The sequence below is a fragment of the Prionailurus viverrinus genome, chromosome D3 (genome assembly GCF_022837055.1).
Source record: "Prionailurus viverrinus isolate Anna chromosome D3, UM_Priviv_1.0, whole genome shotgun sequence".
NCBI classification, from domain to species: Eukaryota; Metazoa; Chordata; class Mammalia; order Carnivora; family Felidae; genus Prionailurus; species Prionailurus viverrinus.
In genome coordinates, this window is record NC_062572.1 from 37,102,364 (window position 1) to 37,117,863 (window position 15,500).

A 15,500-nucleotide genomic window follows, 5' to 3' on the forward strand; every position below is an offset into this window, starting at 1 on the left:
CTGTTTTGTGACCCAGTATGTGATCTATCTTGGAGAATGTTCCATGTGCACTCGAGAAGAAAGTATATTCTGTTGCTTTGGGGTGCAGAGTTCTAAATATATCTGTCAAGTCCGTCTGATCCAATGTATCATTCAGGGCCCTGGTTTCTTTATTGACTGTGTGTCTAGATGATCTATCCATTTCTGTAAGGGGAGTGTTAAAGTCCCCTGCAATTACCACATTCTTATCAATAAGGTTGCTTATGTTTGTGAGTAATTGTTTTATATATTTGGGGGCTCCTGTATTCGGCGCATAGACATTTATAATTGTTAGCTCTTCCTGATGGATAGACCCTGTGATTATTATATAATGCCCTTCTTCATCTCTTGTTACAACCTTTAAAGTCTAGTTTATCTGATATAAGTATGGCTACTTCAGCTTTCTTTTGACTTCCAGTGGCATGATAAATAGTTCTCCATCCCCTCACTCTCAATCTGAAGGTGTCCTCAGGTCTAAAATGAGTCTCTTGTAGACAGCAAATAGATGGGTCTTGTTTTTTTAATCCATTCTGATACCCTATGTCTTTTGGTTGGCGCATTTAGTCCATTTACATTTAGTGTTATTATAGAAAGATATGGGTTTAGCGTCATTGTGATGTCCATAGGTTTCATGCTTGTAGCGATGTCTCTGGTACTTTGTCTCACAGGATCCCCCTTAGGATCTCTTGTAGGGCTGGTTTAGTGGTGATGAATTCCTTCAGTTTTTGTTTGTTTGGGAAGACCTTTATCTCTCCTTCTATTCTAAATGACAGACTTGCTGGATGAAGGATTCTCGGCTGCATATTTTTTCTGTTCATCACATGGAAGATCTCCTGCCATTCCTTTCTGGCCTGCCAAGTTTCAGTGGAGAGATCAGTCACGAGTCTTATAGGTCTCCCTTTATATGTTACAGCACGTTTATCTCTAGCTGCTTTCAGAATTTTCTCTTTATCCTTGTATTTTGCCAGTTTCACTATGATATGTCGTGCAGAAGATTGATTCAAGTTTCGTCTGAAGGGAGTTCTCTGTACCTGTTGGATTTCAATGCCTTTTTCCTTCCCCAGATCCGGGAAGTTTTCAGCTATTATTTCTTCAAGTACACCTTCAGCACCTTTCCCTCTCTCTTCCTCCTCTGGAATACTAATTATGCGTATATTATTTCTCTTTAGTGCATCACTTAGTTCTCTAATTTTCCCCTCATACTCCTGGATTTTTTTTATCTCTCTTTTTCTCAGCTTCTTCTTTTTCCATAATTTTATCTTCTAGTTCACCTATTCTCTCCTCTGCCTCTTCAATCCGAGCCGTAGTTGTCTCCATTTTATTTTGCAGTTCATTTTTAGCATTTTTTAGCTCCTCCTGGCTGTTCCTTAGTCCCTTGATCTCTGTAGCAACAGATTCTCTGCTGTCCTTTATACTGTTTTCAAGCCCAGCGATTAATTTTATGACTGTTATTCTAAATTCACTTTCTGTTATATTGTTTAAATCATTTTTGATCAGTTCGTTAGCTGTTGTTATTTCCTGGACGTTCTTCTGAGGGGAATTCTTCCGTTTGGTCATTTTGGATAGTCCCTGGAGTGGTGTGGGACTGCGGGGCACTTCCCCTGTGCTGTCTTGAATAACTTGCGTTGGTGGGCAGGGCCGCAGTCAGACCTGATGTCTGCCCCCAGCCCACTGCTGGGGCCACAGTTGGACTGGTGTGTGCCTTCTCTTCCCCTCTCCTAGGGGCAGGATTCACTGTGGGGTGGTGTGGCCCGTCTGGGCTACTTGCACACTGCCAGACTTGTGGTGCTGGGGATCTGGCGTAATTAGCTGGGGCAGATCGGCAAGGTGTAGAGGGGCGGGAGGGGCAGGCTCAGCTCACTTTTCCTTCTGAGATCCGCTTCAGGAGGGGCCCTGCAGCACTGGGTGGGAGTCAGACCCGCCGGAGGGACGGATCTGCAGAAGCACAGCTTGGGTGTTTGCGTGATGCAAGCAAGTTCCCTGGCAGGAACTGGTTCCCTTTGGGATTTTGGCTGGGGGATGGGCGAGGGAGATGGCACTGGCGAGCGCCTTTGTTCCCCGCCAAACTGAGCTCTGTGGTCCCGGGGCTCAGCAACTCTCCCTCCCTTTGTCCTCCAGCCTTCCCGCTTTCCGAGCAGAGCTGTTAACTTACGACCTCCCAGATGCTAAGTCCCGCTTGCTGTTGGACCAAACTCTGTCAGGCCCCTCTGCTTTTGCAAGCCAGACTCGGGGGCTCTGCTTGGCAGGCAGGCTGCCCCTCCGCCCCGGCTCCCTCCCGCCAGTCCGTGGAGCGCGCACTGCCTCTCCGCCCTTCCTACCCTCTTCTGTGGGCCTCTCATCTGCGCTTGGCTCCGGAGACTCCGTTCTGCTAGTCTTCTGGCGGTTTTCTGGGTTATTTAGGCAGGTGTAGGTGGAATCTAAGTGATCAGCAGGACGCGGTGAGCCCAGCGTCCTCCTACGCCGCCATCCTATTTTTGAGAGAGAGAGAGAGCAAGCAGGGGAGGGGCAGAGAGAAAGGGAGACACAGGATCTGAAGCAGGATCTGGGTTCTGAGCTGTCAGCATAGAGCCTTTTGCGAGGCTCAGACCCATGAACCATGAGATCATGACCTGAAGTCAGACGCTTAACTGACTAAGCCACCCAGGTTCCCCAAAAAACAATAAAAATAAGTATATTTTCCCCAGTATTAGTTGTTTAGGAGGGCAGTGCAGTAATCTTTGTTACTTTAGCTTGTCTGGGATTGAAGGTCCTGGATGAGTTTCTCTAAAACCGACCTTTTGTAGGATAGAAATGATGGAACTATAAGGAGTCAAGAGTATTGAGGGTGTTGGCAAAACTGGATGAGGCTTAAGTTGTATTGGGAAAGAAGGTAAGAAGGGGACAGGTCATACTCAGAAAATGGACTGGAGGGCTTCAAAAATTCAAAGCACAAGGATGGTAGGAATAAGGCAAAGAGAACCTAGCAGTTGAAGATGTTTGGATCAGAATTTGGCACGTTTATTTAAGATTTCAGAGGGGTAGTTCAAAGTGATAAACCACAGGATGTGGTTATCATTTGGCTCAAGTCAAGTTTGAAGGGCAGTTAGAGAAACTGACCACATTTGAAATGTGGAAGAATGACTTACCTCTTCTTGGGAGAGTTTCAGATGGGGCCATTTCCTTGGGAGTGGAGGAAAGAGAGCCTTATGTTAATCCAGGCCATGGGGGGTGTTTACAGACCCTTGAATAAAGGTTCCTTAGAGCAGTGAAAATGACTAGAGGTTATATCAATAGTAGAAGCTGGTGGGACAAAAATGTATAGCTGCATGGAGAGGACAGCATAGGAGAGTAGTGAGCTTGGTTGGCAGGCTAGGCATTCCAGGGATAAGATTTTCTATGTTGCAGCTCACCAGCCTGCATAAGTAGAGGTGCCAGAGGATGTGGGAGGTCTGAAGCAGGCTGGCAGGTGGTGGCCAACCTCTCAGATGGCCCCCAAGGATTCTCACATCCTGGGATTTATGCCCTTGTATATCCCCTTCCTGAGGCTTCTGCCAGCAACCAGCACCAACTTGCCAGGTGCATGAGTGAGCCATCTTGGAAGTGGGTCCTCTACTCCCCCTGCTTCCAGGATACAAGACTAGGGATGGCAAGGATAGGGAAGGATACTTCCCCTTGTATCTGGGAAGTATCTGCGGCCCTGACTCAACATTTGGACAGTCACTTCATGATTGACCTTAGAGCCAGAATCATCCAGCTAAGCCACTCCTGAATTTCTGCCCCATAGAAACTGCATGAGATAGTAAGTAGCTATTGGTATTTCTAGCAATGTGTTTGTTCAGCAGTAGATAACTAATGTTGATTTTGGCACCTGGAACTGGGATGTCTTCACAAAACCTAAATATAGGTATGAGTTTGGATCCAAACCATGAGCGAAAGCTAGAAGGACAGCAGGGGGAGTGCTGGTGGGCAGCTCATCCACACTGTCACTTACCTGCTGCTTCACCTTCTTGGCACATGGCAGCAGCTGCTTCTGAGTGTAAAAGCCATACAGCTGCTGCCTCATTTCTGCCTTCTGCCTCCTGCACAAAATGACCCCCGAGGCTCGGCTAACTGAGAGTGCATAGAGAATGGCAATCCGGGAAACACAGCACAGTGAAGCCAAGTGAACATAGTGCAAAGCCACCATAACATGCACATGGAAGGCTGTTAAGATGTAGTCCCTGAACGGGACCATGTCAGAAGTCCCAGCTGTCACAAGCATTGACGGGTCTGAGAGGCTGAGGATGACTCTGTGGGGGAGGACCCAGAATACTGAGAGAAGAAAGAGAAGGGATGCTTGGCCGGGGGGTTAGCTTCTTTTGTTGGCCAGGGGCAGAGAATTAACTCTGTGTACTGAAAGAAACGACTCTCAGCCATGCTGCAAGGTCTCATGGGAAATCAGAAAAAGCCACAAAATGTCCCTTTTCTGCTATCACTATTTCTGCTAAGAGGTGAAACCAAGGGAAAGATAAAATCCAAGAGATTCAGAAGTCTAGAGGAAACTATTGGCTTCAATAGGAGATCAAGTTTGATGATATAGGGATTGATGAGGAAATGGGTTTTGCGTTGAGACTCACAAATCTCAGGCCAGTTCAGTGCCATGTTGAACATCTCTTCTCACCCCACCTAAGCGGATGAAGACCCAAGCCATGACTTTGTAGAAGAGAACTGAGGGTGCCACGCTTCCCCTCCTGTCACAGGCCAGCTGGCACACAACGGGGACACCTTTTCATATGTATTCATCCCTAGTCTTGTATCCTGGAGAAGACATGTTGAAGAGGTACACAAAGAGCAGTTTTTAACATTTTGGGAGCATATCAGACAGAAGTGCACAGGGATGCTGAGAGCACATGGTCTGGGAGAAGCCCAGCAGTGAGGCGTTTGGTCTGGATCCCTAGCTCCGCGCGGACCTGCTCTTCCTGCACATGTGTGGGGTCCACCCCCTTCAGGGGCGCTGGGAAATCCCTCCCGTCGGGACAGTATAGATCGTGTACTTGCAACACAGCAAAGCAGTGCAGGTGTCAAACTCAGTCCTCTTGGTGGACAACCTCTGCTCTTGTCCTTAGTCACGATGGTCCCCCGAGCGGGCAGGAATTACCACCCTCAAGTCTCCCCACTTTCTGGAGTGGGCGATGGCTCCCATCTCCTGGTCTCAGCAGGAGGGGCATTTCCTACACTGTGCACTGCAACAAGGGTATCTGTGCTCCTGCTGCTGCCCTCTGCCTCCCCCAGGCCCTGGAGGCACCTGGCACTGGCCACCTGGGGTGACCGTGGACAAATTATTTAATCTGTTCCGACCTTAGTCTCTCCAGCTATAAGATGGCTCCATTACTCTCTCAGGGAACACCTGCTGCTCTTGGGAAGGTGCCCTGCACAGTTTTCAGATGTGTAATTGGGTGTTTGGTAAAAGTTCATCCTCATCATCTGTTGGAAATCATTTAACATGGCCTGCAACTCGGTTGGAACTCCTATTGTAAGTGCACAGCATAGCCTCCTCCTTCAGAGGTCAGGCAGCGCCCTCGAGAAGCGAGGGGCAGGCTGTCCTGTGTGATCTTTCCCTCTGGCGGGAACTGTCTTGTTGAGCTTTGTATCCTGCTTAACTGCGCTCTGATCCCTTCAGCCTTCAAAAAGTGTTCTCTCAGCAAGTTTCAGGTTTAAATGAGGCCTGGAGAGGGCAGAAGTTGCCCCTGCTAAGGTGAAACAGAAAAAGGAAGAGGTTGCCCTGGTCATCAAGTCACAGCCCTAGCATCCACCCAGCACACTCTTCAACAATATGCCCAGCAGGTTAGGGGTCGGGCTGCCCTGTGGCTTGTGTTTCCTAAGCCCCAGGGAGGACCCCAGGATGGGCTAGGATATCTCATTGCCAGAATTTCTCTCTCAAAAATTCCAACTCTACCTGCTCCAGGCCAGCAGACCCCATCTCTGTGCCAGGGGTCTGGGGTGACGGGAGCTGCCCCCACCACTGGGGCGCTGGGACACCAGGAATACAGCAAGACTGGTCACGGGTCTTTATTTATTGAGAAAGAATTCACACAAGGTCACATCATACAGTCAATCCATTCCTGCGCTTCATAAAAATGATTGTCACTCACTGTGCTTCACAAAAATTTCTTTTAATGAATAAATAATTTGATGAAATCAAAAATATTTACAATATAAACAAAGGGAAAAGCTTTGGATCCATGAATCTGATCGTCGAGCTTTGCATTTTTGAATTGACTTCCTCCCAAGCTTTTCCCTTGGAAACAATACAAATCTGATAGAAACAACAACTCATACAACATATCTTTGTTCATTATACGTTTATCTGTTAGTCTTGGAAAGGTACATAAGCTTATATTATGCAACATGTTAAAATACAAATATTAACTAAAATAATATATTATCATAATGCCAGGTAGCATTCTCCACAAAACAAAAATGTACACTCAGCTGTAACAATAACAAAGGGTTCACGGGCCACAAAATAATACCCCAAAGGTACAAATTTCCTTCATAAGAATATAATTGTGCTCTTCGATTTACCAGATGTCTACGCTGTTCTAACAAGCCGATGCCTAAGACAGTATTTGACAACTCTGCTGTGTGTGTGTGTTTCTGTCAGGCAGCAGCATTGCTGGGAATTGGGCAGTGCAAAGCAGTTTTATAAACGCTTTCTTGGGCTCTTAAAAAGAGCCAATTATGCAAAGCAAAATAAGCATAGTGAGAAGTCTTCATCTCATCTACACAAATACCATGGAACGTCTTGGCTTTGTGGGATGAAAGGGTTGGTTTGCAGAACTGTTTATGCCATCAGCCAGAATTCAAGTATTCCAGGGCCACCTCGTAGCAGAACTTGTACTGATCCTGGAAAGCAGAAGTGAGAAGATGTCAGCTCCACGATTCCCAAATGCTGGGTCCATTAAAGCAATTATGCCAGATTAGGGTTTTAATGGAAAGAAAGCAAACTGGGAAGGATTTGAATCAGACATGAATCAGAAAGTCACGGCTGTGAGCTGCAAACATATCCATTGTCTGGAGATGTTCTGCACAAGCCCTGATGCAAGGTATTTTGACATCTGCGTTCACTAGAATTCCTGGAAAGTTCTAGGCAACTGGAACACACATATAGGTTTGTTCCCATATAAACGTTTACAAAGTATGGGAAAATCAAGAGGTAGAAGGAAAAACAAATGAGGTCTGGGGGAAGAAATATCTTTGTGATTTGCTCATACCAGGGGTCTCAACAAATAAATGTGTCTTCACTCCTGGCCCAACTATACCTTCAACTTTCAGTCAGCAGGATGTCTTCCATAGAGAATTTATCAAGCACCTCTTAAGTCCCAAGCACCTTGACCTGGTCCCTGAGTTTGAGAAGTCTATGGTCCAATGAAGGGACAGAGAGGCTCAGCAACTAGAAGGCTCTCTTCCCACCTCAGTAAGGAGATTCACTTTCACAAGTTGTAAGAGGGCACACCACTGTCTCACTGCCTGACACAATGGCCACAACCAAAGAAATGGATCTCTTATTTTTGGGTTTGCCAAATTAATTCAAACTAAGTCTCCATTTTTTGGATATATGTCTAATTAATTAGTCATGGAAGCTTTGTCTTCACCTGCATTTTGTTCTCTAAAGGCCCCACTCGTCCAACCTATCTGAAGACCAGAGCCATACTTTGTCCCCTTGTGTGTAACACACGAGTCCTTAGCACAGAACCTGACACACAGCTGGGGGTGTCAAATGTTGGCTGTATGTGTAAATGACGACACAATATGGGCTTTAGCAGCACAGTGCACCCCGAAGGCTAGAGACTAGGGATTTTAAGATGCAGCTTCCGTCCTTCAGGAGTTTACAGTCTGAAGGGGAAAACAGGAAGCAACAGACCATGTCAATATACTGATGGTGCCCCAAGCTTAATACGTCAATCGCAGTAACACCCACCCGGATGGCTATGATTAAAAGAGACGGACAAGAACAAGCGTCGGTGAGGATGGAGACACTGGCATGCTGGTGGGAATGTGAGGTGGTGCAGCCCCTTTGGAAAACCGTCCGGTAGGTCATCAAAATGTTCAACAGAAGAGTTCCCCTCTGACCCGGCGGTTCCACTCCTAGGTAGATGCCCAAGAGAGCTGGAAATATGGCTGCACCAAAGCTGATTCATATTCCAGGATCTGACACTTTTATTTTTAAAAGAGTTGAAAGAAATCATTCGCGTTTCAAAACTCTAAAAGGCCAGGTGGTCAGATCACTGAGCCGACATGAGTGCTCAGTCCTGTTCTCCTGTCTCCTTCAGAGACCATGTTTTTCATGGAAATCTGAGAGATCCAATTACTTATTGCATAAACATGGTTTTGCATAAACCTGGTTGTGCAATTTTAGTGCCCACTAGAAACCATCCTTTTAACATACAAACATGCATTTAGAGGGTAAGGTAGCTCCCGGCCTTACCTTTCGGGTTTTGGGCTTCATCACTAAGGGGCTGCTTTGTTGGAAGCCCTGTCCTAGGCATGACTATAATTTTCAAAATGAATTTGCTATCATCTATCTTGTCCCTCCTAAGCACACTGTCAATCCCAAGAGATTCTGTGATGACTGGTTTCTGAATCAGAAAAATAAGGGGGGCTGAGAAGAAAGACCATAAATTGTTGCATGCCCTCCCCCAAACACCTCAGGAAATGCCTGAAATCCTCCTGTGTTGGAAACTGATTACCCTTGATCGCCAGGTACAGGCCTGTCTTCTGCCGTTTCTTCTCTCAGCTCACTTGCTTCTGAACGGTATAATTAAGCCGCACGAGCTACCCCTGTGCCTCAGGGGGGAAAAAAAAGAACATTTCTGCCTTGGTCCCAAGTTCTCCTGATTTGAGTGACATTAACTGGCTTTGGGCGTGAGGAAGTGACAGGAGCAGGGGTTATCCTCGTGCAGGACCGTAACCTGGGCGGCCAGCTATTCCCTTCCAAAGCCCTTGACCCCACTTTTGTTGCAGACCTACTGTCCTGTTCTCATGCAGAGGGAGAAAGTGAAATCTAAAGGAGCACCTAAGAGTGAGGTTATGTCCCCACATGTCCCCACTCTGCTCATTCACTGAGGGCGTTATGAGACCATGAGGCCTGCCAAGTGGCTTTGGTGGGGGGGGGGCTCCCTGAAGGGCTCGAGCTGTAGCCGCGTCAGGGCGTGCTGCCCTGTGTTGTGTCTGAGGAACTAGGGGCCCTGTGGTCCCTCCGGGAACCTCCAGTACCCCACGCTGCCTGCCTGAGAAGATTCAGAGAGCAGTCTGCATGCAGGCTCACCTGGGGTAACCCTTCCCCCTCTGATACACTTGCTTTTTGAACCTAAAACAAATTTCACCGTTTCATCTTGGTCCCGTGCTAATAGGTCCTACGGTCTGGAAAAACCCTTTTACCCATGTTCCTGCTTGGAGGGTCAGTTGGTCCCCAGGGTGCCAACAGTCATGGGTGGAGCCGTCTGCTTCAATGTTTCCGGGAGGTTCCCAGCCAAGGAGACCCCTTGAGGAGACGGGTGTGTCTGACAACAGGCAGAATGGGTCATTCCTCTCATTTATGCCTTTAAAAATGTAGGGAGAACGTTCTTCCCTCAAAGAATGTTCTTCCCACGCATGGTGGTTTGTGCCTGGTTTGCTGTTGAGACTTATCAGTGGGTAGCCATGGCCTCCCCAGGTTCTAAGAGCAGCGAGGGGAACTCAGGAGTGGGGAGCGTCCAGGTGCAGGGAAGAAACGTGCTGTCACTCAGCTCTGTCCTGGGCCCCTCCAGGAGTTCTGCTGGTACTGAGGGGGCAGCCAGCCCCTGACTCAAGGAGGTCAGAGTCTAGGGCAGGGGTGGGGACACGGAGATTACTTCCTTGAGACTGCAGGAAGACTTGTCATGGGAGGACTCAGGCAGAGTGGCTGCTTCTCCAGGGGCTGTGTGGCTGGGCCAGGGAAAGTGGAATGCCTCCCAGTGTCTCCAGAGACGGGCCTTGTGCCTCTCTGACTCCCCATCTGGGGCCTACATCCTCCACTCTGACACTGACACCCCCAGTCACACACACAGACACATATACTGACATATACTCACCCCCACACCCCTATACGTGCATATACACCTACACCTACACACACACCCACGCCCCCCCCACATATACATATACCCACATGTATATACCACCATCCTCTTACATATGCACAAATATCTACCCCCTCACGCCCCTACACATGCATACAGATCCACACCTCCACACCCCCCACATTCACCTCTACACATGCACACCCACACCTCCACACATGCACACCCACCCACATATACATAAATATATCTACCCACCCATACATACACTCCCTTACACATACACACACATCCACCCTACACATGCATATGCACATGCACACACCCCACACACCTCTACACATGTGCATACATCCACACCTACACCCCCTACATGCACACACACCCCTATACATGCACACGCACTCACATATACATACACCCACAGATACATAGCCACCCACACACCTGTACCTGCGATACCCCCCCCCCCCACTCACACACACACATATACCTATACACATACCCCTCTCCCCCACTCCCCACACATCCTCCCCCCACCCCTTCAAATAGCCTGTATGTTTCACAGTTCACAGGTAGACCTCTGGAGGCAGTGTATATGCAGAAGTTATTAGACTCATTGTGTCCTCTGCATGAGAGGGAGAGCTGCAGGCCCTAACCGCATGCCATCTTGCAGGGAGTGCCTTATACCGAATATTATTTTAGCACACAGAAGGGGCAGGTGGGGCTGAGTCTGGTAGCCAGCTCTAAATTACAGATGTTGGGAGATGCTGGCAGAGGACTGGGTCTGAGCAGGAGGGCCGGAGGGCTGGAGGTAGGTTTGGAGCTGCCCAGCAGCCGGCATGAGGAAAGGGATGGCCTGTTCACCCTGCTGAGCCCTGGTCTCCCCTGCAGCCCATGGAGCTCACTCGCCTTGGGCTCCATCTGCCATAATTGGTCTGGGGCATGGCCTGGGCCTTGGCATTTGTGACAGCACCTCAGGCGATTCCAATGTGCAGTCCTGGCCGAGAGCCATCCTAGACTGGGCACTAAGTTTCTTAACCTTACTACACATTAAAATTACCTGGGACGCTTTTAACATCCTGCTGCCACAGCCAGACCCCAGATCAACTGAATCATGGTCTCTGGGGTGGGCCCAGGGCTCAGAATTCTTTAAAGCTCTCATTAAAGAAAGTCAAATTTCACTCATATGAGGGTTTTAAGATACAAAACAGATGAACATAAGGGAAAGGAAGCAAAAATAATGTAAAAACAGGGAGGGGAACAAAATCGTAAGAGACTCTTAAATATGGAGAACAAACAGAGGGTTACTGGAGGGGGTTAGGGGAGGGGGGAATGGGCTAAATGGGTAAGGGGCATTAAGTAATCTACTCCTGAAATCATTGTTGCACTATATGCTAACTTAGATGTCAATTAAAAAATAAAAATTAAAAAAAAAAAAAGTCAATTCATAGAAACAGAATAGAACGGTGACTGCCAGGAGCCGGGGGTGGGGGAATGAGGTGATGTTGGCCAGGGGTACAAATTTTCAGTTATAAGTTCTGAGAATCTAGTGTGTAGCACCATGACTATACTTAATGATACGGTATTGTATATTTGGAAGTTGCTGAGAATAATGTTAAGGATTCTCACTAAAGACACACGCAAGTCAAGTATGTTACCTTAGTGGAGCGATGGATGTGTTAATTACCTTGATCTTGGTAACCATTCTACAATGCATATGTATGTCAGATCTTATCACATTGGCCAAAGTTCCCACCACCTCCTAGGGGAGAATATGTTTCTTTAGGAAAGATCTGTTCCCTAAAGGCTGTTTCTCTGTTAAAACAGAGCCCTGGAAACTTCCAAAGCTGAGTGAGGACACAGGTGAGAGAGGAGATGTTTGTTGAAGCAGCCTGAATTTTCCTGAAATTTCAAAGGAGCTCAGGGGTTGGGGATTCCATCTGAATCTAACCAGGCAAGTAGAAGGTAGGAGGAAGCCCTTTCCCCCATCCCCCCACCTCACCAACTGAGCACATCCAGTGGGGCCCAGACCAGGGCCCTCCGCAACCCTATCCCCTCTGCCTCCCCAGCCAGGACAGAAGTGCACCCCAGGAGTTTTGGAACCCACTTCATCATTCTAAGAAAAGGCAGCCAGGAAGACTCAGTACTCTTGGGATTTTCAGCTGCTGGTATAACATTTTGTGTTTAGGAGAAACTCAGGTCTCAGATGGTCTTTTATGCCCAATGAAATTATATTGGGTTTAATCTCTCTGACCTGAATTAATTAGCCAACATACACATATGAGTAACAAACTAATAGAAATTGTACTTATAAGCAAAAACAAACAAGTGACAGGAGTCCTTTAATTCAGGAAACTTCAAGCCTACTGAAAAGAGCACGGTGACATTTTTTTCTCCGGTCACCAGATAGTATCTATTATTTTGCTAACAGTCACTGTGACAAATTTATCAGACATTCTTCCAGGAAATTGAAAACTCTCCTTATATTTCTCAGCCACTGACCTTATCCTCAAACTGTGACTGACCCTCAGAAGTTTGGGCATCTGAAGATCCTATTTTCTCTATTAGAGTAACACATCATCACAGAGACGCCTAAATTATTATAGAAGAGAGGGCTCCCTGCTGGTCCAACCACCTAGATGTCCATTCAGTTCACAGAGAATCACCTCCATCGTTTAGTCTGCACCACTGATTTGGAAAAAGCCACATTGTTTCTGCACATAAAAATTCGTGAGTGATGAAAGCTGCAGCCAGGACCATTAGTGGAAAGGCCTGGAAGGGTCTATTACTAATGACCTGCTTAATTCAAGCTGTAGTGAGAGGGAAATGATATATATTTTTTTCATCAAGGTCATCTTTGCCCAAGTTCCAACAAAAGTCTAGAAGCTACAAGTCTGTCCCTCAGTCTGGGCGGTTAAGTGCCAATGAGGTTGCACTATTTTAATTTAGGCGTTGGCTTCCATTTTCTGCCAACCTTCTTATCCATCCCAAACTCAGGCCTCCTCTGACTGCCCAACTGCCCTATCTCAGTGGCCCCCAGCCCAGAAGATTGAGAATTCCATGGTGGTACAACTCTTTAAAATTCCCATGGGTGGTGCCAGGGAGTGAGATAGTTCTCTGCCTCTGGGAGGGGCTGTTTCTAGTGAAGCCTGCACAGGGGACAGGCCAGCCAGTCTGTCAGCCCATCCACATGAAATCTGTGCCTCCGTATAAGGCACTGAGCATGGGGTCTGACACATATTAAGCACCATGTGAATGCCAGCTGCTCACTGCCCCCTCCCCTCCTCTCCCAACGCTAATACATGCCTGCTGGCTGCGGGATGCCCTGTGGACACCTGCACTCTTGAGAACCACTCTCTCACCTTTGCGGCTTTTGCAGTTTTCCAAAAACACTTTCATACATGTTGGCTCACAGGATCACCTCCATAAGCCAACCTTATCCCTGGTTTCCATAACTTGGGCTCAGGGAAGTTAAGTGACCTGCCCGAGGGGACCTAAATTGCCAAGTTAATTTGTCTGAGGTCCCTTGACTTGAATTAGTAGCAGAGCTGAGATTCGACTTTGGGTGTTCATGGGTCTCCAGTAGGGAGGAGAGGAGAGGGCAGCAGTTTGCGGGACGCAGTCCTTTCTCCACAGAAGCCAAGGTGCTAACTGCTGATGGTTTGGGAGTCTGCACTTGGCCAAACAGGCGCCCCTCTACCAAATTCCTCAGGCAGCAAGTGCTTCTTGGACGCGGAACAGCCCATCAAGCAGGACACACGTACCTGCAGGAAGCAGACGCCTCTGCAGAGTGACCTGTGGGAGTCGGATGTGTCCTAGGAGTCAGTCAGCATCAGTCTCTATCATTACCCAGCCTGGGGCACTGCTGTGATGACCAGGAACCATGGCTACTTCCTCAACGCCACCGAGCTATCTATCTAGTTTTTAGTGTTCGTTTTTTGATATAGAGTGAGACAGAGTGTGAGCAGGGGAGGAGCAGTGAGAGAGGGAGACCCAGAATCTGAAGCAGGCTCCAGGCTCCGAGCTGTCAGCACAGAACCCAACGCGGGGCTCGAACCTACAAACTGCGGGATCATGACCTGAGCCAAAGTCGGACGCTTAACCGACTGGGCCACCCAGGTGCCCCTACTTCTTCAACTTTACCCTGAATCTCGACTAGCTCTTCGGTGCCTTTATTATATTTTAAAATTGAAGCCCACTGCTGCAGTACTGTGGGCCGGGAAACGCGGGCTTCCCAGGCATGGCGGCACCAGCCATCCCTTCCTCCCTCTCCACACCCCAGGCCATTCTCCAACTCTGGGATCAGTCCTACTGTTTCGTTCAGCTCCTCCTTCCACTGACAGAGCTACAAATGACTAATCTAAAAGCTTCTTCCTTGACGTTATTCTACTGTTCTCCAGTCTCGGTGGTTGGCATTTCAATAGCTGCACACAAGAAAGAGATTTCCTGAAATACTCTAAGAAAATAGCTGCACATAGTCCTTTGTTTCTCAGCTCCTTAATCCTCTTCTCAGATATGGCCACCAAAATTAACTGCAACATTCTGGGTGCCAAACTGAAATTCACAGCTTTGACCAATGTTAGGTGATGAAGCTATTTATAAAATATATAATTTGAAAATCTGGCATTTCGTGTAGTAGGATTCTTCTCCATGAAGATGAAGTGCTTAGGCACGTGGAAGGCACTGCCAGGAACGGGAACTAATAAGGATGTTCGCTTGTGAGTTTCAACGACTTCCCCATTTCCAGTGTGTGGAGATGAAGCCTCCCCGTGAAAAGCCCAGGGAGAGAGGAAGAGGGGAGAAAAGCCCTCGCCAGCCCAGAGATCACATTATGTTTCTGAAAACGAACATCCTCCCCCCCGTGAATCGGTGTCAGCGCAAACTCGTAGGGGGCGAGCTGTCTTGCGCTAGCCAACCAGGAAAATGCCCCATTCCGCGGGACAGAGGAAGGGTCCTACCAGGAGGTCCACCATGTTGGGCTTGTTGTTCCTCAGCGTCTTCACGGCGTGGAAGACGTCGACCGTCCTCTGGTGCCGGAGCATCTCACAGACGATGCTGATGGCGCAGAACGTCCCGCTGCGGCCTCCCCCGTTCCTGCCGGAAGAGAAATCAGGTGGTCCAAGAGAAGGTCTGAGAGCATTTGCTCTCACACTGCATCCTCACGTGCCTCCCGAACCCTGGAGAGCAGGCAATGGTGAAAGCCTCAGAGGCCAGGCGATCACTCCACCAGGGCCAATTATTTTAATTAAAGCAAATGGAGTTAATGAGTCTTAGCACTGGGCCCATGGGTCACCTCACTGGAGGTGATGAGAAACTGGCACATTCTGCTCTCCTAGCTTCACCTCAGATCTCAGTTATACAATCTCATAAAAATTTACCAGTTTTTACTGAAAGGGCCCACTGCAGGAAATTTCCAGCCAA

General features: G+C 48.0%; 1 protein-coding gene across 5 annotated transcripts in view; it reads right to left on the bottom strand.

Annotated features, from left to right (window-relative positions):
* Positions 1 to 6,030: 6,030 nt before the first annotated feature.
* Positions 6,031 to 15,500, bottom strand: part of PTPRM (protein tyrosine phosphatase receptor type M) — a 797,090-nt gene continuing 787,620 nt past the window's right edge. For all 5 annotated transcript variants that reach the window (XM_047827576.1, XM_047827574.1, XM_047827573.1 and 2 more), the window contains 2 exons: positions 15,038 to 15,173; positions 6,031 to 6,882 (listed from right to left, as the gene is read on the bottom strand). In XM_047827576.1, coding sequence (XP_047683532.1) covers positions 6,829 to 6,882; positions 15,038 to 15,173 — 190 coding nt within the window. In that variant the 3' untranslated portion in view covers positions 6,031 to 6,828. The remainder of the gene's footprint in view (positions 6,883 to 15,037; positions 15,174 to 15,500) is intronic.